This window comes from Astatotilapia calliptera, chromosome 8 (assembly GCF_900246225.1).
Source record: "Astatotilapia calliptera chromosome 8, fAstCal1.2, whole genome shotgun sequence".
Lineage (NCBI taxonomy): Eukaryota > Metazoa > Chordata > Actinopteri > Cichliformes > Cichlidae > Astatotilapia > Astatotilapia calliptera.
The window spans coordinates 12770633-12783310 of record NC_039309.1 but is presented as its reverse complement, the minus strand read 5'-3'; the positions used below and the strand labels follow the sequence as shown (position 1 = coordinate 12783310).

Here is a 12678-nt window from a genome sequence, read left to right as displayed (position 1 = left end):
ACCTCTTAACCAGAGTGCTATTCAGAGCCGCTATATACAATATTTTTAAGGCTATTTACAAATACTGTCATAATTGTATTTACAGTTATTGCCACAACAAAGGCAGTCCGTGACTGCCTTATTGTTTTCAAATGACAGAGCAATAAACCAAGTGTCGTGAGGTGATTTAGTCTTTTTCCTAACCCTGGTCTCTCTTTAATACTTATCACTTATGTGTGCTGGGAGAAACTTGCCATTGATTTAAAATAACATAAACTTTTGAGTGTCTGAGAGACTGAAAGTTGGAAGAGTTTAATAAATCATCCTGGATTATTTCTTTGCTCTGCTCTGTCCAGGAGGAAAAGCAAGCACATCAAAAAGTCCTAACATTGACACCATCCTCATGCTGAAGTACACAACTAGATATGACCGCGAATATTACAGGACATTACATACAGATAGACATGGCTTGGTGTTTATATGATGAAGAAAGCAGATTCTAGTGGATGGTTTTTAACGCTACACTGAACAGAGTGAATTATGAAATCTGTGTGTGTAAAGAAAGTGCGACTGAAGGGCACACTGACAAAGAAACTCCCCGAGGTGCACGTAAAGCATTTGTCACATCAGAGCTGTGAAGAGCACAAATGTACGATATTCCAATCACCGGAGAGCAGTCTGAAATGTAAAAACCTCAGAATCTGTGTGTGTCATTAATAAAAGATGTAGCCGAGAAGACTTACTTTTATATATTATGTAATACCTGAATCTTTTTCTACTCGGAGCAGAAGTGACACATATCCATATCATGATGTAAAATGTGCTCATATAGAGCTGCAGTGTGGACATCCAAATATGGTTTAAATTCTCAGCTAAATCTATCAAATCCAGGCGGTTTAACAGGGTTTCAAACAAACAGCCAGACAGTGTGTTTGCACAACGCACCACAATAAACAGCTACAGACTTTCACAATGTCTCGTTTCCTCTACAAAAACAATGACATTAAGACAGTTTGCTTACAATGTCTCTTTAGGCTTGGACAAGCCTCGACATCATAATTAAAAAGTCCTCTCTTCTTTCTCACAAACAGATGGCCAATGGAGATGGCTATTGAGGTAGCCAGACTTCCTGCACACTTATCCTCTTCCACATAATGCTACATTTCATTTGTGAGGGTATAAAAAAGGAAAGCTGTGCTACAAGAAAAGTAGCTCTAAATAATTGCAAGGAAGCCCCTGCATCCTTTAGGTCTTAAACTGCAGTAAAAAGCAAAGTTGTGAGTTATCTTCCACTCACACTGCTTTCACTGCCACATTTTTGAGATGGAGGCGGGTGGTTGGTGGTCAGTGAGGTGTTGGCTAAACACTCCTGAGTATTCCTCCATCACTGTAACAAAATGAGGGTCAAGGCGAAAGCAGCACCGTCATATTTCTAGCAGACACTTCACAGGAACCAGGCCCCTCTTCTTCCCGCTGCTCAGCCGGAGGAAGCCGTCAATCTCCTCGTTCTTCCCGATACAGATCTGCAGAGGGAGAGTCAGACGGTGAGGAAAGGCAAGAAGAGAGGACAATGGAGCAGGTGGAAGGGCAAGTGAAATAAAAATAAATAAATATATGTGAGTTTCTGGACTGAGGCAAAAAAAAACAAACAAAAAAAAAAAAACAGTCATAACATGCAGTCCTCGGTAATCTCAGCAGTTTTTTGCATTCATTTGCATAGATTTTGAAAAGGCTTTCAGCGTGCAAGAGAAACTGTGTGTATTTTACAGTCTCACCTGGGACTCTTTCACAGTCATCTGGCCTTTGTCTCGGTTGCCGTGGAAACCAGTAGTGACCTTCCACACCCTCTCACCAGGGCGGATACGCTGCACAAAGTTGGCCGGAAAAAATCCCACCTTGTTTCTGCTTTTCCCCTGGCAAACACACCCAACCAAGGACACACACATGCACAAACATTTAGCCCGTTAGTCTAAACAGAGAGGAAAAAAAGGTCTGCACTGGTTGTAGTATAAAAATAGATCTCACTCACTGGGTTTTCACTCAACTTTGCTCACTCGCTTAAGGTAAATTATTTCATATCATGTCCGCTTATGTTCCAACACGAGTATGTTATTCAGAGGCAGCTTCCTCTGCAGCCCTCAAATAAGCATCACATTTGTAGCACAATAAGAAAAATGAATTAGAATGAACCGTCACAATTAGCAAGAAATCTGGAATTAAAAAGAGATTTCTGAGTTTTTGTTCCCTAATTAGCAACACAGCCACTAGACCAAAAAGCATTTTTGTATTTGTGAAGCCCTAATCCCCTGCTATTCTCTTCAGAGACTCTGGCACACAAGCATACAAAACCCAGGAATGGAATGCTGGAGTTGCACAACTCAAAATTTACCCATTTTGCTGGCTTGGCTGAGTCCTTGCTTAAACTGAAAGCATATATAAAAGGGAAACAGCAGATTTCTGCAGAGTGTAAGTATCTCTTTTGGAAGGTGGTTTGTATGTTTTTTTTTGTTTTTTTTGTTGAAATAACAGTAGCACTGTTTGTGCATTTGTAGCTGAAGTCACTAGACTGTCCTGAATCAGTTTAAACACATTCTGAATGAAGAATTGTACTGCGTTTAAATCAAGTCACAAATATTGTTTTCTGAAGTAATTTGGTTTGTACTCTTTAAAAAGGAAAATAGAAAAATCCAACAAAAATATTTATTTACAGTCAATTTTAAATGAGCCCCTTGATGATCTTTTCATTCATTTAATTGAGGCTTCTTCGTTAACTAAAATTAGCCGCAGGAAAATAGTTCCTCTGCTGCCACCGTGTCGGGTAAGACAAGCTTTTACTTTTCCCTGATGTTTTGTTATGTGAAGATTTGTCTGTCCTTCTGCTGGTCAAGGTTAAAATCGCCTGCCGTCTCATTAAAACACAGATTGCAATCTGTCCTCTTCCTCTTCATGTTAACTAGCTCTGCTAACAGTCACACCTGCCTTACTTCAGGGCTCAACTATCAACTCTGTTACTGTGACCAAACAGCTCTGCTTTGAAAGGAAGTTCAGATGTCGAGCTGAGGGTCCCATGTGTGATTCTGATAAATATATTGAGATACCCTGGATAAGTAAATATGTTATTTACAAAAGCACTGGCTCAGTTAAAAAGAAAGAAAATGTAATGCTTCTGAATGACTTAGTGAATAGATAACACTTCGGTGCATTTCAATATAAAGTCTGTTTTATAAAGCCTACCTTCCACCAGTCTTCATTGGAATCATCTGTCACTTGAATTCTGTCACCAGGCCTGCAGAGAAAATAGAATATAGACCAGAGTGCAGTGAGCTGATTTTTACCACTTTAAAAGCAATAGTGTCAGGTTTGATGTTCACTTGTAATTTTATTCTATTTTTACCAAAAAAAACCCCAAAAAACCCCCCAAAAAAACAGTTAGTGTTAGATAAACATCCATCAATCCATTCGCTTCCGCTTATTCTTTTTAGGGTCGCGGGGGGTGCTGGAGCCTATCCCAGCTGTCATAGGGCGAGAGGTGGGGTACACCCTGGACAGGTCGCCAGTCTGTCGCAGGGCTAACACACACAGGCATACAGTGAAAACTAATTCGACGCATATTGGCACCTATAGACAACAGGAAATACAAGATACAATACTTCTGCTGTTTATCAACCCTTATTACAAAGTAAGAACTGGAGGTGGAGGTGGTATTTTTACATTGATGTAAACCATTTAGAGTTTTTCAAATGTCATTCAAAATACTAATAATAGCAGTAAGTATACAGCAGCAGAATAACACTGACCATTTTCAGGCTAGCGTGTGTGTTAAAGGGTTTGCCTGAACTGGAACACTTTTGATCAACCATTTGTGTCTTGGTGGGGTTTTTGTTAATGTGCTATATAACGAAAATGGACTTCACTATGTAATTGTTCACTCTTCTATTATGTATAATCCTGTAAATATCACAGCAGCCTGAGACGCTTCTTTCCATTAGTCTGAAGGCAACTGAAATAGCTGGCTTCATGCCGGACTGTGTACTTTGGTCAGTTTTCCATTAAAGTCACAACAGCAATCTTAATAGGCTGACCTAACTTTAATGAGCTGACCTTATTAAGGCCCAACAGTGGCTAAACTTCCTCCGTGTCCTTAGAAAGAATAACCTGGACCGGAAGATGCTGCTGGCCTTCTACTGGCTCCTCAGTGGCGAGTGTGCTCTACTACTGCCTTGGTGTTTGGTACGCAGGGGCCACAAATGAGAACAGGAAGGGTAATTAGGGTAATTAACAATGCCCCCCCCCCCCCCAAAAATAAATAAAAAAAATCATTGACTGCTCTCTGCCACCCCTGGAGGCCATCGCCAGATCCTTCTGTCTCAGAAAACCCAGGGCCATCATAGGTGACCCCGCCCACCACCTGTTTGACCTGCTGCCCTCTGGTCGGTGCCTCATGTCAATCAGCTCCCACACCTCCAGACTCACCAACAGCTTCTTCCCCTGGGTCATTCAGACTGTTAAAAAACACTAACCCCCCACACCACACCACAGCCCACCCATCTCATTAATCTGAGTCATGGTCTGAGTAACCCTCATCACTCAGGCCGCTCACACACAGACTCTATACTCAGACAGTCCTTTTCACTGCTTCCAAACACTTTGCTCTCCAAAGTGTGCCTTTCTTTTGCTTTGTATATGTATTCTTCTAGTTTGTATATATTTCTTCTGTTTGCTATTTATTCCTGATTTTTTTTAAACTCCTGCACAGTTGGCACTAAGCACCCATAATTCCACCTTACATATACAGTAACAATAAAAGGCTATTTTATTCCAACCAACATTTACTTATCACTTCTGACTTGTGTCTGCACACTTATCAAATAAAATTACAACAGCACAGTCAGCAGTCTCTGATGTCTAATAAACTGTTGCTATTTAAAAAAAAAAAAAAAAAGATTAGAATACTTGTCTATCATATAGTTCTGGTATTCCCAACCTAGTAGAGATATCGGTTTGTCTGAGCTTTTACTGTGAGTGGCTGATGCAGTACAGTACAAACATAGACATGTGTGCTGAAATCCCAAGAAAAATGCAGTTAATTAGAGTTTCTTCAGATAATATTCATTAATAGAAACACAACTACTTTGTCTATATAAAGCCATAAGAAACATAACATTTAAGTGAAATGTAAGTGAATGCCATAAATTTACCAGACTGATGAATCCAGCAATGTCTGAACACTTATAACATTACTGAGCTTTCTTAGTGGACTGTTGTCCATGTAAAGAAATTCCTGATGTGCTGTCTTCTTGCACAGAATTATCCTCCAGATTACTGTTGGGTGTAATTCTACACTCAGCAGATTCCTGCATCTACTGACATACAAAAACTCCTTTTTTTTTTAAACACATAGTGCAGCTGTTTGTCCTTCCTGACCTCCCAGCAAGCTCTCCCTTTCCAACCGAACCATGCAACCCCCTACAATCATCCTGCTGGGCAGGCAGATGGTGGGTGAATGTCAGTAAAATTTTGTCCAGGTACACATTTTCTCATCTCTCGGAACTGAACAATATTGATAACAAATGACACACACACACAAACAGTAAACAAAGGAATTTTACTAACTGCAGCTCCAAATCGTTCTTCTCCTGAGGCAGAAACTTGTAGAGCGCCACATAGGTGTGAATAGAGCGAACCTCCACTCGTTTTGGAGTCTAACAAAACAAAAACCAGATGGAAAATCAAGATTGCTTTTTTGCATGCTTCTCTTGTGGAATCATCAAACATAAAAATATTTTTTGACAGAATGCATTTGTAATAATTAAAAAAAAAGAAGCTGAAATAACAGAGGAATGCTGACTACACACTTTTAGACTGACCCGTTCTTCTGAATCAGCCTTCTCGCTTTCAGGAGGGGTGAGCACTGGAGAGACAGACACAGAAACCAAAGACAGATAATATGCATGAGACAAAGAAAGGTCACATAGAAAAAAAAAAAGGAAAAAAAATCAAGAAAGAGGGGTGGTGTAAGAGAAAGAAAGAAAAGACAAGACACAGGAAGAGGGAGAGCTCTTGTCACTTTGTGGCAAACAAGTAAGGCAGAAGGGAAGGTCATTCACTATAAAGTGGCAGCAGTACAAACAGAGATGAACTCTTCTCCTGGGACTAAAGTCAAAGAGGAAAAGTGCAGAAGACACACACTACCACCTCTACACTGTACTGTATATTATGTTAATGTGGTCCTTTAACTCTTTGACATTTATTTAGCAATTGTCCTTTACCAGAAACACATCACAATGTATTAGAGCTGAACATTTGTTCTTTAAATACTCAAACTGTGTAACGTATTGTTTCAAAACGTGTTTTTATGCATTACATTTTTTCACTCAGTATTCAGATATTCTATAAAGTTGTTTTAATGACAAATTCTAGATTAATCCATTAACAATACCTATACAGTATCACTTTCAGGACCAATGTACTGGTGCATGTTTTTTCTTTTGTCAGTATGTAGTCATAAAATGTTACACAAAGACCCTACACAAGGAATACTTTGGGGGGGGGGGGGGGGGTTGTTTGTTTTTGTAAACAATCAGTACGAGTCTGAAGCAACGCAATCTGAAACTAGAGCCCAGCTGCCAGAAGCAAGGAAAAATGTCAAAACTTAAAAAAGAAAAAGAGTAAACTACATCTACCAGAAGCTCTAAAGCTCACACATGGACATGCTCTGTCTCATTTGTTTAGTGTTAGCTTGAAATTAAAAATAGCTTTAAAAGAAAAGAAGGTGGGTTATTCAAGGGACTATTTCTTGGCTAAGCACAGTGACGTCCCTGGACTCTGGACCAGTTACCCAACAGTGATGAACAAATACTCAACTAATGTCTATATCTGTCCAGCATGAGATTTTAACCAGTCTTTTTTTTTAAAGGGAAATTGTTACTGAATAAGAAACTACTGGTAGCATGAGACAATACCTGCATCCTACAGAGTATGCACAGGTAGTCCACCTCCTCTAGGATGGCACATTAATATGCACCATTTTCCAGGAGGTTCACCGTGTCTCCCAGCGCAGTCTCAAGAGCTTGGAAGAGATTCCAGGAGACTGGCAGTTAGGAGAGCTGAACAGGGTGGTAGAAGGTCCTTAACCCATCAGAAAGACCGGTATCTGTTCCTTTGTGCAAAGAGGAACAGGATGATGCCAGAGCTAAAAAAAAATGACCTCCAGCAGGACACTGGTGTGAATGCTTCTGACCAAACAGTCAGGCCACCCTCATGAAGTCTGTTCCTGAGAACCCAGTATCCTAGTTGCCCTGTGCTCATTACCCATGGAGCTCGACCGGCATTTGCCATAGAATAAAAGCAGGTCCACTGCCTTGTGATTTTCAAAGAAATAAGCATGTTCATACTGAGCACACATGAGAGATGTCAAAAGGTCTGGAGAAGAGCTGGAGAATGTTATGCTGCCTGTAACACATAATGCAGCATGATCAGTTTTGGTGGTGGGTCAGTGATGGTTTGAGAGGGAGGCACAAACATATACAGCCCAGGCAACAGCACCCTGACTCAGACTGTCCAGGAGCTCAGTGATGTCCTGGTCCAGATCTGGGAGGAGAACCTCCAGAACACCATCCATCATCTCATTAGAAGCATGCCTGACAATGTTGAGGAGGCTATACAATTAAATTAGTTGCTGAAATTAAATTTTGGCAAAATAAACATCAATTTTTTCACTTTGATTTTCAGTGTGTTTTTGAATCAAGTCCTCTGTAAGTTGATACTTTTCATTACAATTAAAACAGATACCCAGCATGATTGTTTTCCCCTATTGAGATCTGATGTTATGTTAAGAATAATCCTCAAGGAATTTTAGCATGACAACATAACAAAATGCATTTCCTGTATTCAAGAAAATATTTAACTTACTTCCTGGGATGTGATCCTCTTCAGCTATAGGCTGGTTTTCTAGTTTGTCTTGCAGTTTTTCTTCCTATGATAAAGACAGGAAGAACAATATTCTTGCAAGAAGTTATATCAACATAGATTTTTCTGAATGATGAGGGTTGTCAGTGTATTTTATGTGTGTGTGTCTGCCTGTGTGCATTTATACCTCATGACAGGGTGATTCTGAGATACTGCTGAAGCTGGATTGACTCAACTGAGCCAGTGTCATTCCGTAGCGCAAGGCCTCATACACAGGATCAACAGTGCTATTATCTGCTTCTACATATGACCAGACGAAAAGGAAAAGATCATCATATGTGCAGTTTTATAGATGACACTATACTGAGACACACGCACACACGCACGCCTCTCATGTATAAAGCATTAAAGGCCGCAGACATGGTGATTAGTCATCCTCGGAGTCTAGTTATTTGCTGCTGAGATAAATCAGTCTGTGCTTCCATCACTCACCCTGCGCAGCAGGAGCCTCTCTAACCACACCCAGTGGATCAATGGTAAGAAGAGGAGAGCTGAAGTTTCTTTTAAAAGCTCCTGTCTGACATACCAGGAGAGAGACAGCAGAGAAGGAAAGAGAAAGGGAGAAATGTTACTTGAAGTGGAAAAATGCTTTTGTAGGCTTTATCAAAGAAAAGCAGAACATACTTATACATACTTACAGAAAATACTCATGAACTCTGAGTAATTGAAAAGGTTCAAATGTGAATGCACTCAAAAGAATCTTGTTTGTGCTTTTCAAAACTGCAAATTATATATTTTCTTTGAGTTTTATTCAAATTAAATAAAACTAATTTTTACCCATGTGAAAAATACTAAAACATACTGCAGTAAATAAAACGCAAAACGTGTTTTATTACACCTACGAGACCTCTTTTGCCTTTAGAAGCGCTTCAAGGCTTAGATTCAACAAGGTGCTGGAAACATTCCTCCGAGATTTTGGTCTGTATTGACATGACAGCCTCCCACAGTTGCTGCTCATCTGTGATACAAATCTCTTGTTACACGACAGCTTAAAGGTACTCTATTGGATTCAAATGTGGTGGCTCTGGAAGCAATTTACGCAGACCAAACTCATTGTCGTATTCAGGGAACCACTTTGACATTATTTGAGCTTTGTGACATGGTGTGTCATCCTGCTGGAAGCAGCCATCAAAGGATGCGTACACTGTGGTCTTAATAGGGATGGACACGATCAGCAACAATACTTAGGCAGGCTGTGGGGTTTAAATGACGCTCACTTTGTACTGAGGGGCCCAAATGTGCCAAGAAAACTTCCCCCACACCATCACCGCCATAAACCACCAAAAGCTGAAGGCAGGATAGCTCCATGCTTTCATGTTGTTTGTGCTCAACAGAACAGACAATGTCTTTCAGTCCTCTATTGTTCAATTTTGGTGAACCACTCTATTTGAGAGCCTCATTTTTCCTCTTCTTAACTACCAGGAGTGGCACCGGCTGTGGTCTTCTGCTGCTGCAGCACATTTGCATGCAGGCAATCAAATACAACTCTTCTGTCAGATGACACTAGCATCACAGAGATATGCACACATATCTGGTGACTGAAAGCATAATGGTCCAAAGTAACAAAGGCAAAATATTACTGCTGGGATGTCGTGTGAGACAACAGACTATAAAGGTGCACCTTAAAATATGGCAAAAATGAAGGGATATTTATCAAAGCACATACTAAGGTAGTTCATGTGTCTTGAACGCAATAAATGCAAAATATTGTTCATATTTTTCCATCAGAGGCTTAAATTTTATGGATTGTAGCATGAAGGAATGCATTCCTGATGAATGAGCAGGCAGTGGTTCAGTACTGACCCCCCCCCCTGACTAACCAGTGGCAGTCAACATCTGACAAGGTGTTAATTTTTGTTAGCATGACGTTTACAAGCAAAGTGTGTTAGCACTACACTAAGCATTAGATGATTTGTTGGAGAAATGTCTAAAAACACTGCTGTACCTTTTATATGCCTGCCTTCAGGAAGATTTAATCACGTGGTGTCTGCATTAATTCGTCACAAAGGTTTGTCACTGTCAAACTGAAGCTTGCCAGTACAGATCTGATACTGTACTCCTTTGATATCTGATTGTGTTTCTTTATTTAGTAAGAGAAACATGTTTAGCTACAAGACGTGACTCAGAGATAAATTTCAAAGCCTTGTTTTTCATGAAAGGGACACAAAATAGAAACAGTTTCTAAAGAATCTCAGCTTTATTTAAGCTCTTAGATTTTTTTCTTCTTTCATCTTTTTGTGATATATGCTGAAAATAATATATCAGGTAAATCGCTTTAATCTCTGAATTACTTTTAGCACAGTTGTACTTAAAAAAAAAACACAACACTTTCAAGGTTGTGTTTTATTTTTAGATTAAAACAATCTCATGAAAATTCACGAGATGTTTTTCTATACAAAAATATTTCACAAGGTCAAAGCACACCATACCAGAAATTACTGATAAACAATTGCCATCTACCAACCCCAATTATCACTAAATGATTTATTCCAGGATCTACAATTTTAAAAATAATAAAAGAAACTGGCAGCTGTGATCATTTATTGTAGCCACAGCCACCCTGGGGCGCACTGACAGAGGCGAGGCTGCCGGACTCTGACCACCACCAGTTTTAAGGTACAGAAGGAGATGATGGCTATTTTCAGGCCAGACAGACAAGATCTTGCCCAGAATTTTTTATTTCTTTTTTAATCTGCTTGTTCCCAGAAAATAACCTTCAGCTCTAGACAGAAATGACTGCATAAAACTGAACAGTGAAGCTTTTTGTTAAAAGGGACAATATCAGAAATACACATTGAGATAAATATCTGAACATATCTGCCTAATCAAACCCACTAATGAGATTTAGTTTGTGCAGTTTGTGTATTTGAAGTATTACAGACTGAATGCATGTGGTAACAGTTACGGGGGGAGGGATGCAAATCAAATGTTTACTCTCACTGTATTTTAACATTACAGCCATTGATGGCATTTGACTGGCAAAATATTAGTTGACTTTTATAACGAAATGAAACCTGTTTGACAGTGTGCACAGCTATCGGTGGGTCTACAAAACTAAACAATGATCATTACTGCACTTTCTGAAAGTTGATCAGACATTACAGGAACAAAAAAAGGAGCTGAATGCTGCGGATGCACACCTTCTCGGTGAGGTGACTTCGTCCACTGTGCCCTGCTATTAGTCATAGACTCGTGCTGTGTTCAGCATAAAAGTGCACCATAGACAGGATAAAAGATGGATGTAGCTACCATGATGTCACCCAGTGTTTTGTTTTGAATCTGGGTCTGATTACGGGGCACATCTGAATGTGAAACTGCTCATTGAATTGCTCATTAGCTAATGAGCTTACCCTGGATAGTCTCCTATAGACTTCTATAGATCAGATGATCATACACTGATGAAAAAAGGCCAATTATTACCAAACCTCCTTATTAACAACGGTAATATATAGTTTTACTCCCAGAATTATGTCATTTGTAGTACTTATTAGTACTTCCTGTTGCTAGTACTAACTACAGGTTAGCAGATTATCTCTGTCCTTATGTGCATTAATAAAGCTAAGTCATAAGTTCTCAATAAAATCGTTACATTTGTACTTTTTGTATTTTTATTATTAATGAATCTGTGTGCCATCTCCTAAACTGCCTAAATTATTCAATTCACAATTTGTTTTTTTAAGTCTATGCCATTAATCTTCTTTTTATGCATTGTTGTACCTTTAGCATAGAGACACAGATAAGCAACTAAAGCCAAGTCCAGGTATTAATGCTGTCTTTCACTGAATATTTTAAATATCAACCCTTTTTTAATCTGTTTATCACAAGGTTCTTTACAGGAATTTGGACACACACACACACACACACACACACACACACACACACACACACACACACACACACACGTCTCAGTAAATAAATATAGCAAATGCTTCACTCTCACACTTTTGCTAATTACTGAGAGACAACTGGGCTCAACTATACAACAAATGCTCCCAATTAAAATAAACTGTGCTCAAAACTGTAGGTAGAAAATGTTCTTAAGCACACAAACCTTTCTTTCACATTAAAGAGTGAGCGGTAACTTTATTTATCCAGAACCCGGATCACTCAGTAGCTTAAATCTCTATGCACATCTCCATATTTCAAAAGCAAGCAGGCCATCACTTTACACATACCTACTGTCTCTAAGACAAGGACAGCTGTGAACCCCAGATGTTTTAAATTTTTACCCAGCCTTTATTTATTTGTATTTAACCCTTATCATATTTTCTTTTAACTGAAAACAGGTTTTTGTTTAAGTATCACAATATCTTACGATTGTGACAGTATTACTGGAATGGCTTAGTCTTTAGGGGAGCAGACAAGCTGAAAGTTCACACCTATTTAAGATCAAAACTGGATTCAGATTTCTGAACTGTATAAAGACTTCACACAGAAGCAACGATTTTGTGCAATGCAGCAGGCCTAGTTCTAATAATACTGTAATTCATCTTTAATTCAAATTAGCATTGATTAGCAAAAAGTTGTCATGATTCCAAGCCAATTTAAAGCTGCTTGATTCTGGAGACGTTTTAAAGTAATTGGTCATATATCGGTGCACTCAGCAAATGGGTTGAGAGTGAGCCAAGAAGAGCGCAGTCATCAATATCTCTCTTGTGCTTTCTAAGGTCTAAGCCACTCAGATTTTTTTGTTTGACCATTCTCCTCATGTAATAATGCTTGTTTAAGATT

The 12678-nt window shown here is 39.2% G+C and overlaps 1 protein-coding gene across 2 annotated transcripts in view; it reads right to left on the bottom strand.

Moving 5' to 3' along the window:
* Positions 1-256: 256 nt before the first annotated feature.
* The window catches only part of LOC113028396 (SH3 and cysteine-rich domain-containing protein 2-like), a 35714-nt gene continuing 23292 nt past the window's right edge, over positions 257-12678 (bottom strand). The window contains exons 4-11 of one of the 2 annotated variants that reach the window (XM_026178637.1): positions 8380-8464; positions 8075-8187; positions 7891-7954; positions 5835-5890; positions 5593-5681; positions 3214-3265; positions 1755-1892; positions 257-1502 (exon numbers count right to left, since the gene is read on the bottom strand). In XM_026178637.1, the coding sequence (XP_026034422.1) occupies positions 1404-1502; positions 1755-1892; positions 3214-3265; positions 5593-5681; positions 5835-5890; positions 7891-7954; positions 8075-8187; positions 8380-8464 (696 nt within the window). In that variant the 3' untranslated portion in view covers positions 257-1403. The remainder of the gene's footprint in view (positions 1503-1754; positions 1893-3213; positions 3266-5592; positions 5682-5834; positions 5891-7890; positions 7955-8074; positions 8188-8379; positions 8465-12678) is intronic. The other variant, XM_026178638.1, reaches the window with a different exon arrangement.